Here is a 25,837-nt window from a genome sequence, read left to right as displayed (position 1 = left end):
GGTATTTTCTGCTATTACCCTTTTTAAAAATTTTAAATTTTTGGGAAAACAAGCATTTTAGGTAAAAATTATAATTTTTTTTTTACATTTGCAAAAGTCGTGAAACACCTGTGGGGTATAAAGGCTCACTTTATCCCATGTTACATTCCCTGAGGGGTCTAGTTTCCAAAATGGTATGCCATGTGGTTTTTTTTTTTGCTGTTCTGGCACCATAAGGGCTTCCTAAATGCAACATGCCCCCCAAAAACCATTTCAGAAAAACGTACTCTCCAAAATCCCCTTGTCGCTCCTTCCCTTCTGAGCCCTCTACTGTGCCCGCCGAACACTTTACATAGACATATGAGGTATGTGCTTACTCGAGAGAAATTGGGCTACAAATACAAGTAAAAATTTTGTCCTTTTACCCCTTGTAAAAATTCAAAAATTGGGTCTACAAGAACATGTGAGTGTAAAAAATGAAGATTGTGAATTTTCTCCTTCATTTTGCTGCTGTTCGTGTGAAACACCTAAAGGGTTAAAACGCTGACTGAATGTCATTTTGAATACTTTGGGGGGTGTAGTTTTTATAATGGGGTCATTTATGGGGTATTTCTAATATGAAGACCCTTCAAATCCACTTCAAACCTGAACTGGTCCCTGAAAAATACCAAGTTTGAAAATTTTGTGAAAAATCGGAAAATTGCTGCTGACCTTTGAAGCCCTCTGGTGTCTTCCAAAAGTAAAAACACATCAATTTTATTATGCAAACATAAAGAAGAAATATTGTATATGTGAACCAAAAAAAAAATGTATTCGTTATATCCATTTTCCTTACAAGCAGAAAGCTTCAAAGTTAGGTCCTTAAGGCCAAAATGGGCTTGGTCCTGAAGGGGTTAAAGAGCATACAAAAAAGTGTGTACCATACAAATTTACATAAACAAATGTGGTAGCCCTTGGGGGAGTGTATGGTAGTTGGGGTGTTTCGGTAAATGAGGGGTTAATGTTAACCCTATAGTTCGTGACGCCAGGCTGAGGGCTAGTATGCTGAGGTAATTCTCCGGCCTATCGCCGCCCTTCACAGTAACGATAGGTCCATATACAAAATGACTGAAGGTCCACAAGATACTTGAACAAGCTTTACTGAAAGGCTTGCGGTACATCCAATGCACAACAACAGTCTCAGGAATACAGTCTCTATATAGTGCAATGACTGACAGTTGTTGTGGACCTTGACTTTTAGATTTGAATTTAGGGTAATATTTGCAGATCCGTCCGGATTTAGGGGATAGATAAGGTCCGGTGATCATGCAGAGTGCTTAGGGATTGATACACTCTCAATTTAGAATTGATCAGCCGTTGCCGCATGCTCGGGCCTAACTCACTGCGGGAGATAGCTGTACAGGTCCTTCCTCGTCAGGAGCGCAGGAGCAAAGAGAAAGAGCAATGGCCGCCGCTCCCTTATATGGGCAGGGGCAGGGCCGTTTTGGATTGGTCCCAGTAACTGTCACTCACCGTTACAAGGAGTGATGGGTAGAATACGTCACAGTGACCTCCAAAAGGTCCTAAAGCATAAAACAAGAGTTTTCCTGATCACGTGACCCGCAGGTCCTGCTACGCTGTATACCGGTAATTAACTATTTATAGACATTTATACAATCATATTTACATGCATCCTAAATAAACCATTAGCTCAATAACTATCTAGATGAGAGATGACCAGGGGTGAACTAGACAATGGGGACCCTGATGTCCTAGGGACTCTGGCTAAGGGGACCCACATACGCAGGTACCGGATAGGATACGGTACCGGGACAACACACAAATATAACAGCCAAACACAAAATTAGTCAATTGCATTGGAATAACATGATACAAACTGCAGAGTTTTATAAAAGTGAATTCCCTAAATATAGCATTACCTTCACTATATAACTGCATCCACCCTGCCTGTCATGAGAGTTTGGTCCAGGACAGTATTTTAGTGTGTTACATGTGACTGGCATTAAACTCAGCCTTCCTGTCCTGAAACAGCGCCTCCCCAGATATAGTGGTAATTACTTATGATGCTTTCTATCAGTGTTGAACATCGACATCACCAAAGCCACAAGCAGCGTATCACCCATGCTCCAAAGTAAACAACAATGTACATTGATTTTCCGATGTCAGAAAATCCCAATAGTAATGCTTGGGCACCATCTACTGGCAAACACAGTATTATAATCTAAATAGCAATATTTGAACAGCTTAAAATTAAATCTATAGACATTTTTACACTTGGTGGAGTTATACCTACTTTGGTGGATAGATAGTAAGTATTTGATCGGTCATGAACTGACCACAAGGATCCCAACTGATCAAAAGTACAGAGGGCACTTGCACTCCCGAGTGAATGGAATATACTCAATTATCCTTGGAAGACCTATAGTGAGTGAATGGATAGACTTTCGAGCATGTACCCTATTGCTCTATATACCCAGGGACTATTTTACCTCTGCTCTTGTTATTACTGGGGATCCCAGTGGTCAAACTCCCACCGATCAGATACTTATTACTTATCTTGTTAATAGCACTGTTATTTAAAAAAAAAAAAAATTGACATGTCACACAGAAGTGTCAAAAGTTTTGCTCCGTTGTGGTCTCAGTGTGGAGATTCCCTTCAATCACTAGATATAACTTGAACGGGAGTCTGTGCACTGAAATCTCACTGATCAAAACTTTTGATGTGTCTGACAGTAACACTTTAATATTTGGAATAACACCTTTAAAAGGGGTATTCTAGCCAATGTTTTCATTAATCCTATTTGCCCAGGCTGCCACTATTAAAACACTCCTATAATGTACTCCTTTAATGAATAAACTAAGAAGCACATAACTTAGCAAGTGGATGTACTTACAAGGACAAATTACAGCTAAGGGGCATATCCCAACTCCACTCTATAGGACCATTTTCAGCTCTCTGGACACCCGATATTGCACCAGATGGTTTTCCAGTAATAATTTTATACCTGCAGGAAGGACACAAAATAAAATGTTATATTTATAAGTCTGTTAACCATAGAAATGATACATGAACCATAAAAATCAACAAAGTTGGTGCATATGCTACAAATAATGTATAGAGAAGCTTGGCAGTTCCATATCTTTCAGTTTTCTTTGAAATGGCCATTGTCATTAGGTAAAAAATGTTTGGACATGTCAAAAGTTTGGATTGACGGGGGCCTCCACGCATCAGGAGAACGGGCTGGAAGGAGTCCTTTTTCTGGCTCTATGTCACATGATTGAGACAAAAGCACTATGTAAGTCTTCGAGAGTGTCTCGATCACATAACACACGTGGGGGGGGGAGGGGAATAGGCAGGGAGAGGAGCGCGCAGCAGCTGGAGGTGCGAGACTTCCGCCGATTAAAACTTTTGACATTTCTCTAGGACATGTCAAAAGTTTTTCCTAAGGAAAGGTACGCTTTAAAGGGGTACTCCAGCCCTAACACATGTTATCCCCTATCCAAAGCATAGGGGATAAGATTTCTAATTGCAGGGGTCCCGCCGTTTGGGACCCTCGCAATCTGTCATTCAGCACCCACCTTTGTGAGCTCTCTGCAGCGCTAGAGGCTCCGAGTGTGTAGCGTGACGACCACAGGGTCGGAGTATCGTGACGTCACCACGCCCCCTCCCATAGACTTGCATTAAGGGGGCAGTTGTGACGTCATGAGGGGGCGGGGCCGTGACACACTAGGAGCCTCCACCGCTGCGGGGAGCTCACAATGGTGGGTGGGCAATGGCAGATTGCGGGGGTCCCCAGCTGCGGGACACCCGCGATAACACATCTAATCCCCTATCCTTTGGATAGGGAATAAGATGTATTAGGGCCGGAGTACCCCTTTAAGTTAACACTCCAGGCAAAAGTGATACACTGGGGCAGATTTATTAATGTATATCTTCCTGAACTTTGTCAAAAATGCATCAAAATTTGGTATATCATGATGCATTTTCATCCAAAACATATTTATTACATGTATTTCAAATATGGTGCAGCACACGACAAAAGGTGCGAGGTAGTTAAAGCTATGACCGGTCCCCACCGGCGTCGGAGAGAAAATAGAAGTCAAATATATAGCTGTTACCTCAAGCACCTCACCAACTAGGGTTCATAATGATATGTGTGGATTAATGAATAAAAAACAGCATCACTAGTACAAAAATGTAATTAAATATAATTCAATAAAATATAATAAAATAAAACATACTACACATGTACAGGCACTAGTACATACCCCACTGGGCCCTAGTGGGGTAATAATACTCGATGAATGACTAAAATATCATGAGCATGTACAGTCCGATAATCCGGCACCTGATTTGTTAGTCCCGTAACAGAGCAGATGGTTAAAATGCACTTGATAGATACTGCAAGATCAGACTCCAGATAGTCAATAGATGGAATAAATATGATAATGGAGGAACATTAATATTATATTTCTCACCGCCTGTAGCCGCCTGGTTCTCACTGGCGTGGACCTGTGGAGTGCGGCTGTAGAAAGCTCCGCCGTGGAGCAGCAAAATGGTAAGTGGCAATCTCACGCTGGAATTGGCGACCCCGATGGCAGTGGGGTGCGACACGATGGTCAAAGCCGTTCCTGGCAGCCGCTCTTCCGTGGATGGTAAGAGGGTTACAACGCCGACACTCTGGCAGGAGTGTTAGCACACACGGGAGCGGCGTCCCACGTGGGGAACTGGAGGTGAGATGCCGGCACACAAAGCGGGAGGCTGGAGCTTGGATCGACTCCTCAGGTGAAGCGGGAGGCTGGAGACTAGGTTAACTCCTCAGGTGCCAGGATTCAGTATGGACGCTGGTAATGGGATGAGTACCAGTAGATGGTGTGAATAGTGCCAAGTCCTAAACGTGTTTCAGGGTACCGTTCCTGGCAGCCGCTTCTGCACATTTACCTACTGAAGAAGGGGTTGGAGGACTATAGTTCCCAGTACCCTGAAACACGTTTAGGACTTGGCACTATTCACACCATCTACTGGTACTCATCCCATTACCAGCGTCCATACTGAATCCTGGCACCTGAGGAGTTAACCTAGTCTCCAGCCTCCCGCTTCACCTGAGGAGTCGATCCAAGCTCCAGCCTCCCGCTTTGTGTGCCGGCATCTCACCTCCAGTTCCCCACGTGGGACGCCGCTCCCGTGTGTGCTAACACTCCTGCCAGAGTGTCGGCGTTGTAACCCTCTTACCATCCACGGAAGAGCGGCTGCCAGGAACGGCTTTGACCATCGTGTCGCACCCCACTGCCATCGGGGTCGCCAATTCCAGCGTGAGATTGCCTCTTACCATCTTGCTGCTCCACGGCGGAGCTTTCTACAGCCGCACTCCACAGGTCCACGCCAGTGAGAACCAGGCGGATATAGGCGGTGAGAAATATAATATTAATGTTCCTCCATTATCATATTTATTCCATCTATTGACTATCTGGAGTCTGATCTTGCAGTATCTATCAAGTGCATTTCAACCATCTGCTCTGTTACGGGACTAACAAACCAGGTGTCGGATTATTGGACTGTACATGCTCATGATATTTTAGTCATTCATCCAGTATTACCCCACTAGGGCCCAGTGGGGTATGTACTAGTGCCTGTACATGTGTAGTATATTTTATTTTATTGAATTATATTTAATTACATTTTTGTACTAGTGATGCTGTTTTTTATTAATTAATCCACACATATCATTATGCACCCTAGTTGGTGAGGTGCTTGAGGTAACAGCTATATATTTGATTTATATTTATTACATGTGTTTTAGAAAGTCAGTAACCCTCACTTTGACTTAAAATGGCATGTGACCTAAAATGCGCAAAAAAGGTTTAGGTGTAGATTTTCAAGACAACCTCAGGTTGGGATAAAAGTTAGACAAGTTAAGATGTGACATCAAATTTAGGAAACAGTCTGTACCATAGTGATAAATTTGGCAAATCCTAGTCCTATACTGCATAGTATATCCCCAAAGTGACCAGTCATCCGTATTCATACTGCAGCCACTACGAGTACATCGCCCAGCCTGCAGCCTTTCTCATTTAAAACAGTTTTATAAAAATTTTGAATAAAACATATGTAGCATCTGAAAGCAAAAGTTATACAAGACATATAAAGGCACTGCAGAAGTATAATCATAGATATCTATAAAATAAAAGTGACAAACCCTAGTTATTGGCCATGCTGTATAGGTAATCAGAAAGGGAACTATGGAATCACAACTACCAACAACTATGCCACAGACAATATGCTAGAAGAACCAAGTTTTTGAACAGAAAAAAACATCCGGGGGTTGCCGAAAAATGAACAAGTACAGTAAGGAACACAGACAAGACACAGCAGAGAGGGTAGCTGAGTAGAAAGCAGAAATAAAGAATCATATATATAACCAAATGATTGAGTTAAAATAGTAGGTCAGGCGAAAGTATCTAAGTAAGCCATCTATGGCTTCCAAGTTGCGTCAAAGGTTTTTTGCGACTCTTTAAAGGGGTTATCCAGCAACAGAAGAAAAAAAAAAAGGAGTTAATTTCTTCAATAAACAGCACCACACTTGTCTGTTTTTATAGTGTCGGATAAGCCCTTAAAGAAGGCTAATTAACTTTTCACCATAACTCATTTCAATTTGGACCTAGCAAAGAGCCGAGGTATAGGTTTAGTTTTCCAACTCATGGCAATGGTGACATTGGCAGGCAAGAAAATTGAGTAGATAAGTTTCCTGGTAGCCCTGGGTGTCTCAGGTATCTGAGCATTTAACAATGCGTGTTCTGGCCTCTTCCTAAAATTACTCAATGGATGAGATGATAAATGCAATCCAAATGTAATCCTCTACTACGCCCATTCCGGAAACATTAAGGAGAGGGGAAACTTCTTGCCAAACCAAGTACCACCTAAGCAATACTTTCCAGCCTGCCTCTTGTAGTGAAACATTAATAGAAAGTTTAGATGTAATAAGAGACATTTGGGCCCACTCTTTAAGTTTAAAGGGGAAGATTTATCAAAACCTGTGCAGAGGAAAGGTTGCTGAGTTGCCTATAGCAACCAATCAGATAGCTTCTATAATTTTTGAAAAGGCCTGTGTGGAAGTTTGCCATAGAAAACCAGAAGGTCACCATATATAGTTGAACATAATAACTTACTTCCTGGGAATTACCGTAATATACGATTCATATTGGATGCAAAATGTTATGTATGCATTACTCTTCTTAAAAGCAGTAAGAAAGTTAGAGATTTGGCAATAAGTGTTCAGTGTCCAGGAGAGCATGATAGGTGCACAAATGATCAAGGGACTCAATCCCCAATTTGCCAAAAAGGCACCAATGCGAAGAAACCCCTTATTAATCCATCAAGAGAAATCTGAAGATCCCATACGCAAAGGACAAGTCAGGATTATGAAACATCTGGGTGGCCGCGGCATGCAGCCACTAGAGGAAAGAAGGTGTTTTGAGAGTGTCGCAATATGCCAAGTACTGAGACAGGGTTAACAATATTGAGGACCAAAGTTCTAAGGGAATTAACTGAAGGGACGCATTGGGGACCACAGGTGCCTCAATGGCCACCCACTGGGGAGCACTGAAGCATGCATAAAGTTAAGCTTATTGGGCTAGACTAACCACCTGATATTTTGTATGGTTAGGGATGCTAAAACCTTTATGGTGACAAAGGGCATATAGGGTCTTATAGCCCACTTGCCAGCCTTTCATCCCTCCCCACCCCACAAACTTGAAGAGATCCCTCTGTAAACTTGTCAAAGCCAAACTTGGTACCCTAATTGGTAGTGTACAGAAAGCATATAATAATAGAAGAGGAGTACTGATTTTAATGGAAGTAATCCTATCGCCCCAGCATAGTTTCAAACCAGACCATGCCCATAAATTAGCACTAATTAATTTAAACAGGGCGGAGATAGTTAGCTGAGTATAGTGATTATATAGCAGGGGTCAGAGTACTCCTTAGATAGGAGAGTGCATACTGAACCCTTTTAATAGCAGCAAATATGCCAAATCATGTGAGCCTGGTTGTCACCATGTCAAAAATTCCCCTAGCTCACCAAAATAAAAATGCATATATTCCTCACAAAAATAATGTTTAAAGAAAACATAAAATAATAAATATTTGGTATCATTATGTCCGTAGAGACCTAATCTAGATCATATCTGCCGCAGATGCCGTGATCTGTATAGATCACGGCATCTGAGGGGTTAATGGCGGACATCTGCGCGATCACGGATGTCCGCCATTACTGGCGGGTCCCTGGCTGATGATAGCAGCCGGGACCAGCCGCGCATTACGCGAACACCGTCATGGGGGAACGTAAAGGTGCGTCATGGTGCGGTAAGTACCACAGCACAATGACAAACATTTACATCCATTGTCGTTAAGGGGTTAAATATCAGTGCTCCTTTTAGCTGTAGGTATGATGTAGACTGTTCGTAACGGTTCAAAACCTGTCCAGAGGAACAGTTGCTGAGCTGCCCATAGCAACCAATCAGATTGCTTCTTTCTTTTTTGAAAAGGCCTCTGAAAAATGAAAGAAACGATCTGATTGGTTTCTATGGGCAACTTTTCTGATGGACCGGTTTTGATAAATCTCCTCCAAAAGGTTCTACAAGCTGAATACATTGCATAACCACATGCCAATATTTAAATGAAATACATACATGACTTCTTTGTTACGACGAGGACCCTCAAAAGGTCTGAAGGGAAGGCTGCCAGTTGCTGCATGGTAGAATGTCACGCCAATGCTCCACAAATCTACGGTAGCACCATACTTCTTTTGGTGTTCTTTTCTAAGCACAGCGCGCTCATACATGTCTGGGTGCTATAAAAAAAACTTCAATCAGCAAGAGAAATATTACAATCTGAATATTCATAATGCATACATTTCAGGAATAACACACAATGGAATAATGGTATCAGCTGAGGACATGGGAAGAGTATTTTTCAATTTCACATAATGCACAGATTTTATCATACAGATAGATAATCATATCGAGTCAGCTGCCTCCCCTTGTGGGGACAGCTCAGTCTCTCCCATTATCACTGAATACCTTTCCATACCTTTTTATAATGGCATGTCAGTGGCCTCCGGTAGCTGGCACACCTTGATCTGTAAAATGTCAGAGTGATTGTATGGGCTTAGTATTTGTGCTCATGTGATCACTGAAGGCGTAGCAGTGAATGACAACTGGGCTCCTGCTGTAATGTCCAATATCAGCCACAGCTGCTACTGACATGCCATATAAGGGTGTTAAACAGGTCTCTTAGTAGTTCTACAGAAGCAGAGGACCTTCCTATTTCACCCTACAGGTACACCATAACATGTTCTCAGGATGCTAATGTTTTTTAATGGCAATTTTATTCTTGAAAAACACACTGTAGCCTGCTATGTGCGTAACATCAATAACCCCATGTTCACCAGTAAACACAGACACAAGGGCTAAACAGAGTGTCAGCTCAATAACCCTTTTGTAGGTCAGTGTCTATTTTGACATTAACCCCTTAAGGACAAAGTCTATTTTGACCTTAAGGACCAGGCAAATTTTATTTTTGCTCTTTTGTTTTTTCCTCCTCACATTCTAACTTTTTTATATTTCCGTCCACAGACCCATATAAGGGCTTGTTTTTTGCATGACTAATTGTACTTTGTAATGACACCTCATTTTACCATAAAATGTATTGCGAACGCAAAAAATTTTTTTTTTATGTAAGGAAATTTTTATGAAAACTACAATTTTGCTGATTTTGGAGGGTTTCGTTTTCACACTGTACACTTTACAGTAAAAATTTTCTTTATTCTGTGGGTCAATATGATTAAAATTATACCCATCTTTACATTTTCTATTATTGTACTGCTTTTAAAAAATATTAAACTTTTTTACAAAATCAGTATGTTTAAAATCATCCTATTTTGACCACCTATAACTTTTTCATTTTTCCGTATACACGGCTGTACGGGGGCTAATTTCTTGCGCCGTAATCTGTACTTTTTATCATTACCACATTTGCGTATATGAAACTTTTAAAATCTCTTTTTATAATTTTTTCATTATCATATCATTAGATTGCATATACTGAACAGAGCTATGCCTAGGCATAGCACTGATCAGTATTATTGGCGATCTTCTGCTCTGGTCTGCTCGATCTCAGACCAGAGCAGAAGACCCCAGGAGACAGACGGAGGCAGGTGAGAGGACTTCCGTCCACCATTTTAGATGATCGGATCCCCGCGGCAGCACCACAGGCGATCAGATCATCCATTTAAACATACACATTGCCGCAGATGCCATGATCTATATTGATCACGGCTAGGAATGAGCGAATCTAATCTGACGAATCCGAATTAAACTCCATTTAGTGCTGTCCGGGCTCCAGGGGGCATCGAAAATGGCGGATCCATATGTGGGGACATGGGGCAAGGAATCCTGGGAAAGCAGGAACAAGGGTCGGCAGGATGACCCTGAATCAGATGCAGCATGCAGCCTATGAGCAGCCAGCCACCCCTGTGATGTCACAGTGCTATATAATCGGCAGCCATCTTGCGTCCACTCACATCAACTTTCTATTGCAGAGAGAGAGAGGGGCAGAAAGCAGTGTGTTGCACAGAACAGCTTTTTTACAGCAGCAATTCACCTCAAGCCCAATGCAGCCTAGAAGCACTGATAGGGAAGGGAGAGAGATTGAGAGAAAAAGTGCAATTGCGGCATGTATTACAGCAGTGATTCACCTCAAGCCCAAATCCAGTCTAGAAGCACTGATAGGGAAGGGAGTGAGATTGAGAGAGAATTTTGGGTGTAGTACACAGCGACTGTGTGCTGCAGCACTGGTGTGTACAACAACTGAAAAGCTAATATTAGCCAGCCAGTTAGGGTGAGCAGAGCACTAAAAGCGTATTGTCCTCTATTAAGTGTAACCTGTGCGTACATCTAAGTGGTGAACCATTTTGTTCCTTTTACAGACTTAAGGGCCTAGTTACTGTGCAAGGCCAGCCAAAAGTACACACCTGCTGGTGTGGTAGACAAATGCTGTTTTAAGCTTACTGGAGCGCATTGAACTCCCTCAAATATGCACTAAGTATGTCAGGCAGGGAAGTGCCACAGCCTAAATTCAACAGGCGCATCAGAGGTTGCAGCAGATTAGGGGCGATTGGCACCAGTAGTCGCAGTGAGAGGCCTGTGCTCCTGGTATCAGCTTGCGGTCACGTCTCAACCAGCAACCCATCTGCTGTCATTGATTGGTTAACTTGGTCATCCACTTCCTCAGAAACAACTATCAGTTGCCATGGCCCAGGAGCAGTCCCTGTCCTCCAATTGCCTCTGTCCTATGCTGTTCCCTTCCTCATAGAAGTATCCTATGCTGTGGGTTCAGCTCCACTTTTTAGTCAGGACGATCTACTAGAGGACAGTCAGTAGCTACTGCCCAGCCAAGAAGTGGAGGAGATATGAGACATCCCCCGCTTCCTTCGCTAGTGGGGCAAGAAGTGATGAGGAGAGTGGCATGGGAGGTGGTGTTGGGAGCATTCAGGCTCCTTAAGCACACACTGTTGAGGAACCTGAGGAAGACATCAGTGACGTGCAGACACAACTCTATGATGATGATGAAGCCGATCGCACTTGGGAGCCGGGTGCAGAAGGGGCTTCATCATCATCAGGAAAAGAGGGTGGCAGGTTGCCTGTGAGGCAGCAGTTGAGCCGCCAGCAGGGTGGTAACAAGGTTGGGAGTCAGCATGTGGGCAGCAGTGCGAAGTCTGGAGCCAAACGTGCGCGGAATAGACCACCTGCTTCACGGCAGCCTACCTGCCTGGGAGGTAGTGGAACAGGGGTTCCTGGAGTCTGTGGCAGTAGCAGTCAGAGCAGACTTTTGGGGGGAAAATCAGCTACTCTGCGGTGTTGCACTTTTTCATTAAGTATCCGGAGGATGTTAACATGGCCACATGCAATTTAAAAAATATCTTTAATCTTTTCAATTGTGAGGCCCTTTGGTCTGGTCAGGCTGCCCCCACCTCCAGGCTGTGTAATTCGGTCACCATATGGTCTCCTCTTACTGCTGCCACCTCCAGGTTGAGTCATTCTGCCACATTTTGGTCTCCTCATGCTGGTGTCACCTCCAGGCTGTGTCATTGTGCCGCCATGTGATCTCCTCATGCTGCTGAGACATTACCTAAAAAAATTTATGGTAATCTATTTAAAAATCTTCAATTTAAATTTGAAAATATATCTTTAATCTTTTCAGTTGTGAGGCCCTGTGGTCTCCTCTTGCTGCTGCCACCTCCAGGCTTCGTCATTCTGCCACTTTGTGGTCTCCTTATGCTCCTGCCACCTCCAGTCTGTCATTGTGCAGCCATGTGACTCCTAGTTATATTGGGTTTTGTGGTCATACAGTATTAGTTCAAAGTAAATGCTTCGAGCACCCGGGACATTAAACTTGTGAATTTAATGAAAATCTTTAAAAAAAAAAAAATATGTAAACTTTTCAACACTGAGGCCCTATGGTCGTCGCCGCCATATATTACCTGTGGAATTACAACAAGAATCTAATCAAACAGTTTGGAGCGATAACAATGAACCACCTGAGAGGCAGGGGCTGGAACAGGTGGTAGCTCACCTGGCGGAGGACCGCCAGCTCGATTTTAAGATACAAGTACAAGCTTTTTAGCTTTTTCACTGCAGGCACTTCTAGCTTTATGCGCCCACTTATCCAATGTCACAGAAGCTGAATGTGCTCCTGTCCAAGTTGCTTGTCCTGTAGCCCCTCCCTTTTGAAGTGGACACTTAGTCATGAGCATGGGGGTGCGCTGATAGGCAGGGGCTTGGACAGGTATTAGCTGGCCTCATGGCAGACTGCCAGCTTAATTTTAAGATACAAGTACAAGCATTTTCACTGATACACTGCAGCAAATTTTACATTATTGGAGCTGGAATAACCGCAGCTGCTTGCACCAGACTTGCCCTTCAATGGGTCCTCAATAGAGATGAGCGAATCAAATCGGATACATCACATATTGCCTCTGGAATTACCACAAGAATCCAATGAATCAGGTTGGAGCAAAAACAATGAACCATAACTGATTAAATGAAACATTTGCAGTGCCACACAGAGTAAAACAGTGGGGTGGGGGGGCGCTGAGAGGCAGGGGCTGGAACAGGTGGTAGCTCCGCTCGCGATCGCTGATGTCCGCCATTACCGGCGGGTCCCTCGCTGCTATCATGATCAATGCTTGCGATCATGTACAGGACGTAAATGTACGTCCTGGTGTACGAAGTACCGCCACACCAGGACATACATTTATGTCTGTGGTCGTTAAGGGGTTAAGGCAGCATAAATGTTTTTGTATATATGTCATATAATTCCAAAAGCCATTACTTTTTCACACAGCAGTATTTTGCATCAATATTCGTAAACCAAAAGAAGCAGTGGAACCTACAAAGAGAAAACATATAGTGAAAAGTTTTCCTCTTGCATGTTTTTGGCTTACAAACATCATTGCAAAATACTGACCCAAGCACTAGCTATAAAAATAGCCACATTGGGCAAAAATGTTCATGAAAGCAAATTATCAACAATTACCAAATATTCTTCGGTGCCATAGAGGGAAACAAACTGTTCATCATCTTCCAATTCCCTGGCTGCTCCAAAGTCAGTCAACTTATAAACCGACTGCCCGTCTTCACCAATGACTCGCATAATATTCCCCGGCTTGATATCTCTGTGTATTATTCCATTTTCTCTAAGGTGATTCATTCCTGCCACTAGGGGGGAAAAGTCAGTGTTGAGCCAATTGATGTGTTTAGTTTGTGCATTTTTATAATGTAGAAGGAAAATATAATTCAGTACAGAAATTGGCTTTAACTGGTTGCCATCTAAGGACGAGCCGGCTTGTACTGAGACGGCAACCTTTGTATGGCATTGTTTGTCATACCGGCGGGCCCCCAGCAGATTCTTGTAGCTGGGGGGCGGCGTTAATAGCTGACATGTGGTGATTGCCGCTGATATGCGGCTATAACCCTTTAGATCGCCGCTGTCAAAAGTTGACAGCGGCATCTAAAAGGGACATTTAAACCATCCCTGGTGGTCCAGTGGGGAGGATCTCCCCCCCCCCCCCCCCCCACCGCAGCACGATCACAGGGGGGTGATCCACTACTGAGGTAGCCGGAGAGCTCCTTCCATGCTGGCTGCTGAGCTGTGAATGATAAAGCCTGGCAGGCCCAGGCTTTATCAATCAAGTGCAGAGCACACAGATCAATGTGGTTCTATGAAACCACATTGATCTGTATGAGGAATCTAATGATTCCTACAAAAAGTCCCCTAAGGGGACTAAAAGTGTAAAAAAAAAAAAAAGGTTAAGTTCAAAAACACCCATTAAACCATTCCTTATTAAAAGTTTAAATCACCCCCCCTTTTCCCAAATTCCATATAAAAAATATGCAACCATAATAAAAATAAACATACGTGGTATCGCCAAGTGCGGAAATGTCCAAACTATAAAAATATATCCAAACTGAAGGAGAAAGTCGGACAGCAACTCACTGTGTTCCACGAAACTTTATTCAGAGAATCAGGGTGCAGATGACAGACAGGATAACAGAGTGTTATCCTGTCTGTCACCTGCACCCTGATTCTCTGAATAAAGTTTTGTGGAACAAAGTGAGTTGCCGTCCGACTTTCTCCTTCAGTTTGGATTGCTGTCTTTGCCTTCGGGACGTTGCACCGCTATCTCCACACACAGAGAATAAGCAGTAGCAGTGCATCACTGGGGACATTGTATGTCAGGACTCTATAAGGTAGTGCCAGCTTTCCTCTCCTTCTTGCTATAAAAATATATAGTACATTTTTAGGTGCAAAATTGAAAGGGTTATGATTTTAAAAGGTAAGGAGGAAAAAATTAAAGTGCAAAAACTGAAAAATGTTCAGTCCTTAAGGAGTTAATGTTTAATAGTTATATTTAAAATACATCAAGACTCTGCATGAAGAAAAAAGTAAAAAATACTATGGTATAATGTACATGTGATGTAACTTTTTGTTACATTACACTCACAATATTATATTTGATAATTAAGAAACATCATTCATTGGTGGATAGAGGGAAAACCTGTTATCATAGGTGGAAGAAATTGTGAAGCAAAAGCAAAAAATCTCTTTCCTATGAATGTTGGTAACATAGCTAGAATGTTTATGACTGCTTAAAGCTCCGTAAAGCAGTTCCATTTATCAAAGACACTTGTAAGGACATTTCAGATGAATAGGAAAGTTTAAGAAATTTTCTGCAAAAATCTGCCACTTGTGAATTCACCCTAAAAGAGAATGAATCATGTGCATGCTTCATTCCCCAGGGCGGCAAATCCAACCTTTTCACTCCATAGACTAATGTAGAAAAAAGGCCGGACTTAAGTGACAGCTGGGGAGAGTGGCGCTCTCTGCCACACACTTAACCCAGCTGAAACTGGCAAAAAGTCAAGTTGTTCTGAATGACAGTGATGCCTAAAATTTGTGGACAACAAAAGACATACCAACATCCCGGGAAACTATAAGAAATTCAGACTCTGGTAATCCATATGCATTTGAGGGTTCTTCAAGCACAGAGTATAAGCTTGCACATGGGCAAAACTCCATAACCAACACTTTATGTCGACTTGACATCTGGAATGAAAAAATGTAAATAGTAAAATACGGTATGAGATTTGCCTTTCAAATGATACTAAAAATACCATTCATGAGAACTGTAAACGATTTCAGGCAATAGTATGAAAAATTTGTGAAAATGCGGTAAAAGGAAGTGAAAAACTTACTCAAAGCAAGTAATCAGATTTCATATTTCATTTTCCAAAGTGTCTCTTGAAATTGAGAGATGGAATTGAATGGCTTCTATGGGCTTTATACTAATTTAATGTTTATTAAATCCACACTGGGGATCTCATAGCTTTATGTAGATCAGAGTTACCTTTAAAGAGTTACTGGTCATTAGTAAGAAAATGTAAAAAAAATAACTTAAAATCAGTGTAGTAATGTGTCCTGTCATGAGGTCTGCAGAAACATTTTTACACTTTCTGCCTAAAAGCATGCTCTATATAAGTCTAATGCAGCAATGCATGCTCTAAATAACTAATAGAGCCATGTGAAACTATATGGTGCAAGGAAAGAGGAAAAACCTGCATTTTGGGCTTAAAAAAACAACAAAAATATTTTTTTTACAGCTTTGTAACCAAATTGCATGCCTTTTATAACCCTAAAGCAGCAATGTGAAACCTATATGGTGCACATACACAGGAAATAAGTTCATAAAATGATCAAAGAGAAACCATTTTGCATATGAACACGGGGGGTGTTGACGGTGGGTGTTAATGACGGGGGGGGGGTGTTAAAGACGGGGGGCCTGGAGGATGACAGGGGCCCTGGAGGATGACAGGGGCCCTGGAGGATGACAGGGGGTCTGGATGATGTATTTCCCACCCTAGGCTTATAGTCGAGTCAATAACTTTTCTAGGGGTGAAATTAGGGGCATCGGCTTACACTCGAGTATATATGGTAGTTTTTAAGGAAATATCAAATGGGAAAAAAAATTTCTAACGACAGTATCACTAACTTATACAGGAAAAGGAATGCATAGAAGACAGGTAGTGGGGGAGATTTATCAAAACCTGTGCAGAGAAAAGTTGACCAGTTGCCCATAGCAACCAATCAGATCGCTTCTTTTATTTTTCACAGGCCTCTTTAAAAATGAAAGAAGCTATCTGATTGGTTGTTATGGGCAACTGGTCAACTTTTCCTTTACACAGGTTTTGATAAATTTCCTCCAGAGTATGTATTTTACAGAGCTGCAATGGAGCACTGTGCATAGCAATGACAGAACTTTAAAGAAATAACCTTAGGCAACATTGCACAGCTAAAATCTACAAAAGTTGACCTGGTATAAATACTTTCCATACTTATTTTTACAGATACATTTTTTTTTTTTAAATAAAACACTGCAGGGGAGATTTATCAAAACCTGTTGAGGAAAAGCGGAGTAGTTGCCCATAGAAGCCAATCAGAAGCAATCTGCACTTTTCCTCTGCACATTTTAATAAATTTCCTACTTATGTATTATTTATCTACACTGTCTAATAAAACTGGTCTTGTTGCCTACAACAAAGTTTAGAAGTATATAAAAAAAAAAAAAAAAAAAAGTAGATCATATACACTTAATTTTTTATCAAACAGGGTGACTTTACATTTCAATTGCCGGATCTTTTTATAGTCAGTACTGGGGGAAATTTATCAAAAACTGTGCAAAGGAAACGTGGTGAAGTTGCCCATAACAACCTATTGGATCGCGTCTAATTTTTTAGAGGACTTTATAAAAATGAAAAAAGCTATCTGACTGGTTGTTATGGGCAACTGCACCATTCTTCCTCTACATAGGTTTTGATATATCTCCTGCAGCATACCAAAGCAGCATTCTGCGTCAGCTTAATGCTGATAGGCAATCTATTAGCCCATACTATGTGTTCACAAGTTTTAATGGGTAACTCCCTTTTGTCATATCAATCAGATGCCTGGCTCACTATTGCCCTAGCATCTACAGGGTAAATAGCTGGGATAAGAGTTATCTCCACTCCCAGCAGTTATGGCAGGATACCCGCTTGTGTATTGCAGCTGCAATTCGTTGACATTGCCCACAGGATCAGAGCACTGTAAAAGTACATACATTCATGGCCGTAAATGTTGGCACCCCTGAAATTTTTCTAGAAAATGAAGTATTTCTCACAGAAAAGGATTGCAATTACACATGTTTTCCTATACACATGTTTATTCCCTTTGTGTGTATTGGAACTAAACCAAAAAAAGGGAGTAAAAAAAAGCAAATTGGACATAATGTCACACCAAACTCCAAAAATGGGCTGGACAAAATTATTGGCACCCTTAACTTAATATTTGGTTGCACACCCTTTGGAAAAAATAACTGAAACAGTTGCTTCCCATAACCATCAATAAGCTTCTTACACCTCTCAGCCAGAATGTTGGACCACTCTTCCTTTGCAAACTGCTCCAGGTCTCTCTTATTGGAAGGCGCCTTTTCCCAACAGCAATTTTAAGATCTCTCCACAGGTGTTCAATGGGATTTAGATCTGGACTCATTGCTGGCCACTTCATAACTATCCAGCACTTTGTAAACATTCATTTCTGGGTGCTTTTTGACATATGATTGGGGTCATTGTCCTACTGGAAGACCAAAGATCTTGAATGCAAACCCAGCTTTCTGACACTGGGTTGTACAGTGCGACCCAAAATCCATTTGTAATCCTCAGATTTCATGATCCTTGCATACATTCAAGGCACCCAGTGCCAGAGGCAGCAAAACAACCCAAAACACCATTGAACCTTCACCATATTTCACTGTAGGTACTGTGTTATTTTCTTTGTAGGCCTCATTTTATTTTTGGTAAACAGTAGAATGATGTGCTTCACCAAAAAGCTCTATCTTGGTCTCATCTGTCCACAAGACGTTTTCCCAGAAGGATTTTGGCTTACTCAAGTTCATTTTGGCAAAATGTAGTCCTGCCTTTTTATGTCTCTGTGTCAGCAGTGGGGTCCTCCTGGGTCTCCTGCCATAGCTTTGCATTTCATTTAAATGTCGACAGATAGTTTGCGCTGACACTGATGCTCCCTGAGCCTGCAGGACAGCTTGAATATCTTTGGAACTTGTTTGGGGCTGCTTATCCACCATCTGGACTATCCTGCATTGACACCTTTAAATTTTTCTCTTCTGTCCATGCCCAGGGAGATTAGCTACAGTGCCATGGGTTGCAAACTTCTTGATAATGTTTCGCACTGTGGACAAAGGCAAATCTAGATCTCTGGAGATGGACTTGTAACCTTGAGATTATTGATATTTTTTCCACAATTTTGGTTCTCAAGTCCTCAGACAGTTCTCTTCTCCACTTTCTGTTGTCCATGCTTAGTGTGGCACACACAGACACACAATGCAAAGATGAAGTGAACTTCTCTCCTTTTTATCCGCTTTCAGGAGTGATTTTTATATTGCCCACACCTGTTATTTGTCCCAGGTGAGTTTAAAGGAGTGTCACATGCTTGAAATAATATTATTTATCCACAATTTTGAAAGGGTGCCAATAATTTTGTCCAGCCCATTTTTGGAGTCTGGTGTGACATTATGTCCAATATGCTTTTTTCCCTCCCTTTTTTGGTTTAGTTCCAATACACACAAAGGGAATAAACGTGTGTATAGCAAAACAAGTGCCAACATTTACGGCCATGATTGCATGCTCTAAAGATGCGTGCGCTGCATGCGCCATGCTATGAAAACTTCCGACATATCAGAGACATGTCAGACGTTGTGATTGGTGAATGCCCAGCTGCTGAGACCCCCACAATTACTAGAATGTAGGGATAGAAGTGTTTGCTTTAGTATTTGCTTGGCTTTCTAAGGAAACCCAGCACACAAAGTAAGTGCTGTGTGAAAGTCTCAGAGGGGAATTTATCAAATGATTTATACATTTTATTTTTGGTTGTAAAAAGTTGCATGTGTGGTCTGTGTGAATTCTTTGTGACTTTTTACCACACCGCCAATTTGTGAGAAATCATTATTCATGGTGAAGTCTCCAAATGTGGATGCAGTGGTCAGAAAGTTGTCATTGGGATTTTCCATGGAAATTTCACAAAAAGTGTCACATACCACAGTAAAAAGTCGCAAGTCACTGTCAGGTCAGACCTGGTTACTGCATGTGGGGGGCACTTTTTTAAATGTCACACAAAAAGTTGCAGCTGAGACTTTTTTGTTCGACTTTTTCTAAAGCTCCGCTCTCAGGCCACCCGCACGTTAGCTATTGCAGGACTACAACTCTCAGCATGCCGTTACAGTGAGGACATGCTGTGAGTTGTAGTTGCAACCAACAGCTAGCGGGCAGGCGGCCGGGTAGCGGAGCCGGCCGGCTCACAGAAATATGTAACTACAGCACTGACGAAATTGATCGCTGCCCTAAAATGTGTCTCTCTATATGGTACACAACTACATCTCCCAGCACGCTCTGAGTTTTAATAATTGTGAATAAGCCCCTAACTTCAAAATAAATAAATTACCCTCTTTTCCAAATTTACTAATTAAAAAACGTAAAACAATTAAATATTTAAACATATTTGGTATCGTCATGTGCGTAAATGTCCAAACAATTCAAATAAAATGTTAATGATCCCATGTGGTGAATGGAGTAAACGGTAACATCCCTAAATAACGCCAAAAAAGTGAACAAAACGTCACGTGCACACAAAAGTGGTACCAATAAAAACTACAGATCATGTGGCAAAAAAATGAGCCCTCATACAGATCCATGTATGAAAAAATAAGAGTTATAGGGGTCAGCAGAGTGTCAACAATACAATACAGTAACACACAGCACTTATTACAGCCACTTTTGAATGTGACTGTGCTGAGGTATTTTTTCCTTGCTGTGTACTGCACAGACAAATTTATCATATGTCATATTTGAGATGTCAGCACTTTCACAGCTGAAAATTTTTGACTGTGAAACACGTCTACCACAGACAACAATGATAAATTCCCCCTCAGATTTTCACTGTGTCCATACACCACATGCTTGGTCTTTGAAATAAGCCAAGCAGAAACAAAATGACACAGTGCACAAGTAAACACTTCTGTCTCTTTGTTCTAACTATCGTGGGAGTCTCAGCAGCTAGACCTCCACCAATCACAACGTCTGACATGTCTGTACGAGTTATCCGAAAGTTTAGGTACACTTTAACTGGTACTACAGATGCTTGTTACAGCCCCATTAAAAATATTAACCAGCAAAAACTCATTGGGAGATCTGCTAAATGAAATACACCAAAATTCTGGTACAACCTGTAAAAAAAAAAATAATAATAATAATATGTTCCCCAATAAAGAGGTTGAGTGTATGCAAAAAAGAAGCATGGCTAGGAGATGTTTTGGGTGTATGTACAAGTGCTAAATTTGAAACCACAAAACTTGGGTAACTCCGCCCCTAGACATCTTATCCCCTATGAAAAGGATAAGGGATAAGATGTCTGATCGCTGCAATCCCCTGCTAAATTCGTTTAGAACGCGGCACCGTAGGCTAGTGACTTCACTGCCACGCCCCCTTTGTGATGTCACACCACACCCACTCAATGCAAGTCTATGAGAGGGGGCGTGGCCGTGACATCACAAGCCTTTGGCTCCACATCGCTAGCCTTCAGGCACGGAGTGAAGTTTGCTCCGTGCACCGGATGTCACAGCAGAAAATGCTGGGGGGGGGGTCCCAGCGGCAGGACTGCCACGATCAGACATGTCTAGGGGCAGAGTAACCTTTTAGTGCACAAAGTTAAACACCATGTGCCATTTCTTGGCACAAATATTGGGATTATCCATAAGGTAGCACATGGAAGTGGTAAGAGATGCCCCAAGTCATACCACATGCACCATATTGGTGACTTCAAAGAGGTATCACAGCAAGTAATAATGTTGTAAAATCAGAATGCACTAATGATAAAATAAAAAAATAAAAAACACACACATACACACTCACCTGCCCTGATCTATTGGCTCCCAATGCCCACTGCATCCTTTTACCTGTGACAATTGTCCATGCAAAAAAGGCCGCTCATACACTCACTACAACCAATGATTGGCTGAGCAGGTATTTGCAGCTAGGAGGATGTATCACAGGAAAAATAAAGAAGCGGGCACCAAGAGTTGCAGTTAATAAAGGCAGGTGCGTATCATTTTTTATGTTTTATTGTTTTATTTTTAGTGCCCCTTGAATCCATTTCAAAACAATTGTGTGGTGCCAGAATATCTCCTTTAACACAATTTGTATCCAAAGTAAATGAGAGATCAGCATCATCATTTCATGAAGGATGTAGTAATAAGGTGGATCACTACAAACAGTAAAACATAAATGAATTACCGTAATAATAAATAGAATGTACACATTATAAATCATTCAGGAGAAAATCAACTAAAGCAAGCTAAGACTAACATTACCTCTTCCTCAATGGCAAAGAGTTTTACAATGTTCTTGTGGTTAAGCTTTTTTAGCACCTCAAACTCCCTTGTTTGTACATCCGCAGGTCGAAGGAAACTTAGATTATTAAACACTTTTACAGCATACAAGTCTCCTGTTTTCTATAATAAAAACACAGCAACAAAGTGTAATATTAACATCAGGTTTTATACAATTCCATTTCACAAACAGGTAAAACCTATGTAAGTTTTGACGTGAAAACCATGCTCATTTGAGCCTCCAAAAAGCAAGGTTTTACACAAAAAGCATCTCCTAGTGATTTCAATGGAAATCATGTTGTGTTATTTCTTCACTTCAATGGGAGCTCCACTCAGAACTGCACATGACACTTGGTTTCAGTGAATTTTTCAGCATGGTTTTTAGAAATGTGTGCATGCCCTTCAAGAGGACAGTGGTGGCAGACTTCAGGAGATGATGTAGTACGTTCATCCCTATTCCCCAGGGTGTGTAAAGTAGGATGCATACAGAATTTTGTCTATGTACAGTGTAGCTACCCTGCCTGTTTCAGGTCTTGTTATTAAAGGGGTATTCTGGGGGCACAATTTTTTTATTTATATATTAAGCTTGCTCAAAATGCTGTAAAAAGAAAAGAAACCACTCACCTGCCATTCTGTTGTCTCCTGATCCCTGCTGCTCTTGGCTGGTTTCTCTGAATTGTTGTAGCTGCAGGAACTGCCCCTCACAGAATTTAATAAGGGGTGCAGTGAGTATTTACACCCCACTGACGTTTGACAGATCTTTGGAACAGTGGGCTGTGCAAATGAAAAATAAATTTTTTTATTTTCACGGACCACTGTTCCAAAGATCTGTCAAACACCAGTGGGATGTAAATGCTCACTGTACCCCTTATTACATTACATGAGGGGTGTCGTTTACAAAATGGGGTCACATGTGGGGGCGGGTCCACAGTTCTGGCACTATGGGGGCTTTGTAAACACACATGGCCTTCAATTCCAGCCTAATTCTCTCTCCAAGAGCCCAATGGCACTCCTCTTCTGAGCATTGTAGTTCGCCAGCAGAGCACTTTACGTCCACATATGGGGTATGTTCTTCCTCAGAAGAAATGGGGCAAAAAATGTTGGGGGACTTTTTTCATTTTCACAAGGGAGAATAGGAAAAAAGTAGGGTAACACCAGCATTTTAGTGACTTTTTTTTTTTTTTTTTTTTTCCATTTTCATATCCAACTTTAACAGAAATTCGACAAACACCTGTGGGGTGTTAAGGCTCACTATATCCCTTGTTACATTCCGTGAGGGGTGTAGTTTCCAAAATGGGGTCACATGTCGGTACTTATTGGTTTGCGTTTATGTCAGAACCGCTGTAAAATCAGCCACCCCTGTGCAAATCACCAATTTAGACCTCAAATGTACATGGTGCACTCTCAGTTCTGAGCCTTGTTGTGCGCCCACAGGTCACTTTACACCCACATATGGGGTAGTTCCGTACTCAGGAGAAATTGCTTTACAAATTTTTTTTTATTTCTGTTTTTCCTTTTACCGGTTGTGAATATTAAAAGTATGGGGCAACACCAGCATGTTAGTGTAAAAAAAAAAAAAAAAAATTACACTTACATGCTGGTGTAGACCCCAACTTTACATTTTCATAAGGGGTAAAAGGAGAAAAAGACCCCCAAAATTTGTAGCACAATTTCTCCCGAGTACTGAAATACCCTATATGTGGCACTAAACTGTTGCCTTGAAATACAACAGGGCTCCAAAGCGAGAGAGCGCCATGCGCATTTGAGGCCTAAATTGGGGATTTGCATCCGGCACCAAAATACCCTACGGCAGTGTTTCCCAAACAGGGTGTCTCCAGCTGTTGCAAAACTCCCAGCATGCCTTGACAGTCAGTGGCTGTCCAGCAATACTGGGAGTTGTTATTGTTTTTCAACAGCTGGAGGTTCCGTTTTGGAAACAGTGCCGTTTCTTATTTTTATTGGGATGAGAGGGGGGGGGGCTGTGTAGGGGTGTATGCATATGTAGTGTTTTACTTTTTGTTTTGTGTAAGTGTAGTGTAGTGTTTTTAGGGTACATTCACAAGGAGGGGTTAACAGTGAGTTTTTCATAGAAAAAATGTGCCTCCAGCTGTTGCCCAACTACAACCCCCAGCATGCACAGACTACCAAAGTGCATGCTGAAGGTTGTAGTTGGAACTCCAGCTGTTGGAAAACTACAACTCCCAGCATGCCCTTTGGCTGTGCATGCTGAGAGTTGTCGCTAAGCAACAGCAGGAGGTTAACAGACCTCCCCTCCTGCTGTATCCTTCCGCCTGCAACGCCGCCGCTGCTGCCGCCGCTCCTGCGGCTCCTGTCCACTGCCGCTCCTAAGGAGACCCCTGCCGGGCCAGGGAAAGGTAGGAGACCCCTGCTGGCCCCGATCGCTGCCCCGATCACCGCCCAGCAGGGTAATAATTGGTCAGTTGTTCTGACCGATCAATCCCATCATCGTGAGGCGGCACTCCTGCTGGGTAAGGGTGAATGGGGCTGTCTCGGACAGCCCCGCTCAGCCTTTTTTTCCGGGTCACCGGAGACCCGATTGACCGGGAATCTCCGGTCTCACTTGACATGGGAGGGTCTCAGGACCCCCACAGGGGTTTGCACAGGGTGCCTGCTGAATTATTTCAGCAGGCATCCCGTTCCGATCCCAGCCCGGCGGGGACCAAAATTCCCACGGGCGTACAGGTACACCCTGTGCCCTTAACTACCAGGACGTCAGGGTGTACCTGTACGCCCTGTGGCCTTAACGGGTTAAGGAAGTAACCCAAGTCGTGGGTATTGATGCAAAATAATTTATTCTTACAGCATAAGAAATCAAAGAAAATAATAAATATAAAGCAAGACGCGTTTCGGGAGTCACAGCTCCCTTTTTCAATTGCAGTTGGTTGCTGTATGCATACAGCAACCACCTGCAATTGAAAAAGGGAGCTGTGACTCCCGAAACGCGTCTTGCTTTATATTTATATTTATTATTTTCTTTGATTTCTTATGCTGTAAGAATAAATTATTTTGCATCAATACCCACGAGTTGGGTTACTTCATTGGGAGCGCCAGCTTTTTCTCTCCAATATTTCGACATTTCTCTACGGACTCTCCTCTGGGCTCCGTCCTCACGCTGCTGGCCTGCATACCAAGCTACCATCACCGGCAAGGAACACGCTACCCCCACCTGGGTACCTACCTATACCGGATAGAGACCTACACCGCACCCGGCGCTACCTCCGCTTTTTCCCTCCATTTTATTGCTCTTAACGGGTTAAGGAAGTTTTCATGCAGTGTGCTAATCCATTTGCATGTTTTAGTAAATGTAAACAGACAATATCAGTTTTGTTTAACCAAAAGTACCTTATCTTATATTTTCACATTTAGTACTAAATAAAAGCAAAATTGAATGTTCAACATCATAACAATTTCTACCTTATTGCGACCTCGATACACATTAGCAGTGGCTCCTTGACCCAGTATATCGGAGAGCAGCCATAGATAATTTGCAGTGCTCTGCATCTTGACGGCTCCTTACTGATCCTGAAAAAGACAAGCAAAGTCATAAGTTGCAGATGGGCCCTTATGGGTCAAACTAGGGGTGGATATAAAAGAGAGGCACACCAGGGGAGGAAATAACACTAGGATACATCATTAAAAAAACTCAATCTGCTGGAGTCTCTGGGTCCTGCCATTTATGTGAATGTTAAGACTAGGTATACATTGAAAAGCTAGAAAAGGCTCACAACCATTGTGCTCACTGGAAGCCATCACAAATACCACAGGAGCTTTTAGCAAAATTTGTGTAGAGG

The 25,837-nt window shown here is 42.2% G+C and overlaps 2 protein-coding genes across 3 annotated transcripts in view; one reads left to right on the top strand and one right to left on the bottom strand.

Annotated features, from left to right (window-relative positions):
* TBK1 (TANK binding kinase 1) overlaps window positions 1-25,837 on the bottom strand; it is an 81,830-nt gene that overhangs the window by 50,220 nt on the left and 5,773 nt on the right. For both annotated transcript variants that reach the window (XM_056574230.1, XM_056574231.1), the window contains exons 2-7: window positions 25,461-25,568; window positions 22,008-22,148; window positions 15,514-15,643; window positions 13,574-13,755; window positions 8,668-8,828; window positions 2,874-2,984 (exon numbers count right to left, since the gene is read on the bottom strand). In XM_056574230.1, the coding sequence (XP_056430205.1) occupies window positions 2,874-2,984; window positions 8,668-8,828; window positions 13,574-13,755; window positions 15,514-15,643; window positions 22,008-22,148; window positions 25,461-25,547 (812 nt within the window). In that variant the 5' untranslated portion in view covers window positions 25,548-25,568. The remainder of the gene's footprint in view (window positions 1-2,873; window positions 2,985-8,667; window positions 8,829-13,573; window positions 13,756-15,513; window positions 15,644-22,007; window positions 22,149-25,460; window positions 25,569-25,837) is intronic.
* IRAK3 (interleukin 1 receptor associated kinase 3) overlaps window positions 24,308-25,837 on the top strand; it is a 71,001-nt gene continuing 69,471 nt past the window's right edge. Inside the window, exon 1 of the mRNA XM_056574237.1 lies at window positions 24,308-24,400. The gene's annotated coding sequence lies outside the window, so the exon portion shown is untranslated. The remainder of the gene's footprint in view (window positions 24,401-25,837) is intronic.

Source organism: Hyla sarda, chromosome 4 (assembly GCF_029499605.1).
Source record: "Hyla sarda isolate aHylSar1 chromosome 4, aHylSar1.hap1, whole genome shotgun sequence".
In the NCBI taxonomy this organism is placed as follows: Eukaryota; Metazoa; Chordata; class Amphibia; order Anura; family Hylidae; genus Hyla; species Hyla sarda.
Note: the sequence above shows the minus strand (reverse complement) of the source record. Positions and strands in the feature narration are given on the sequence as shown.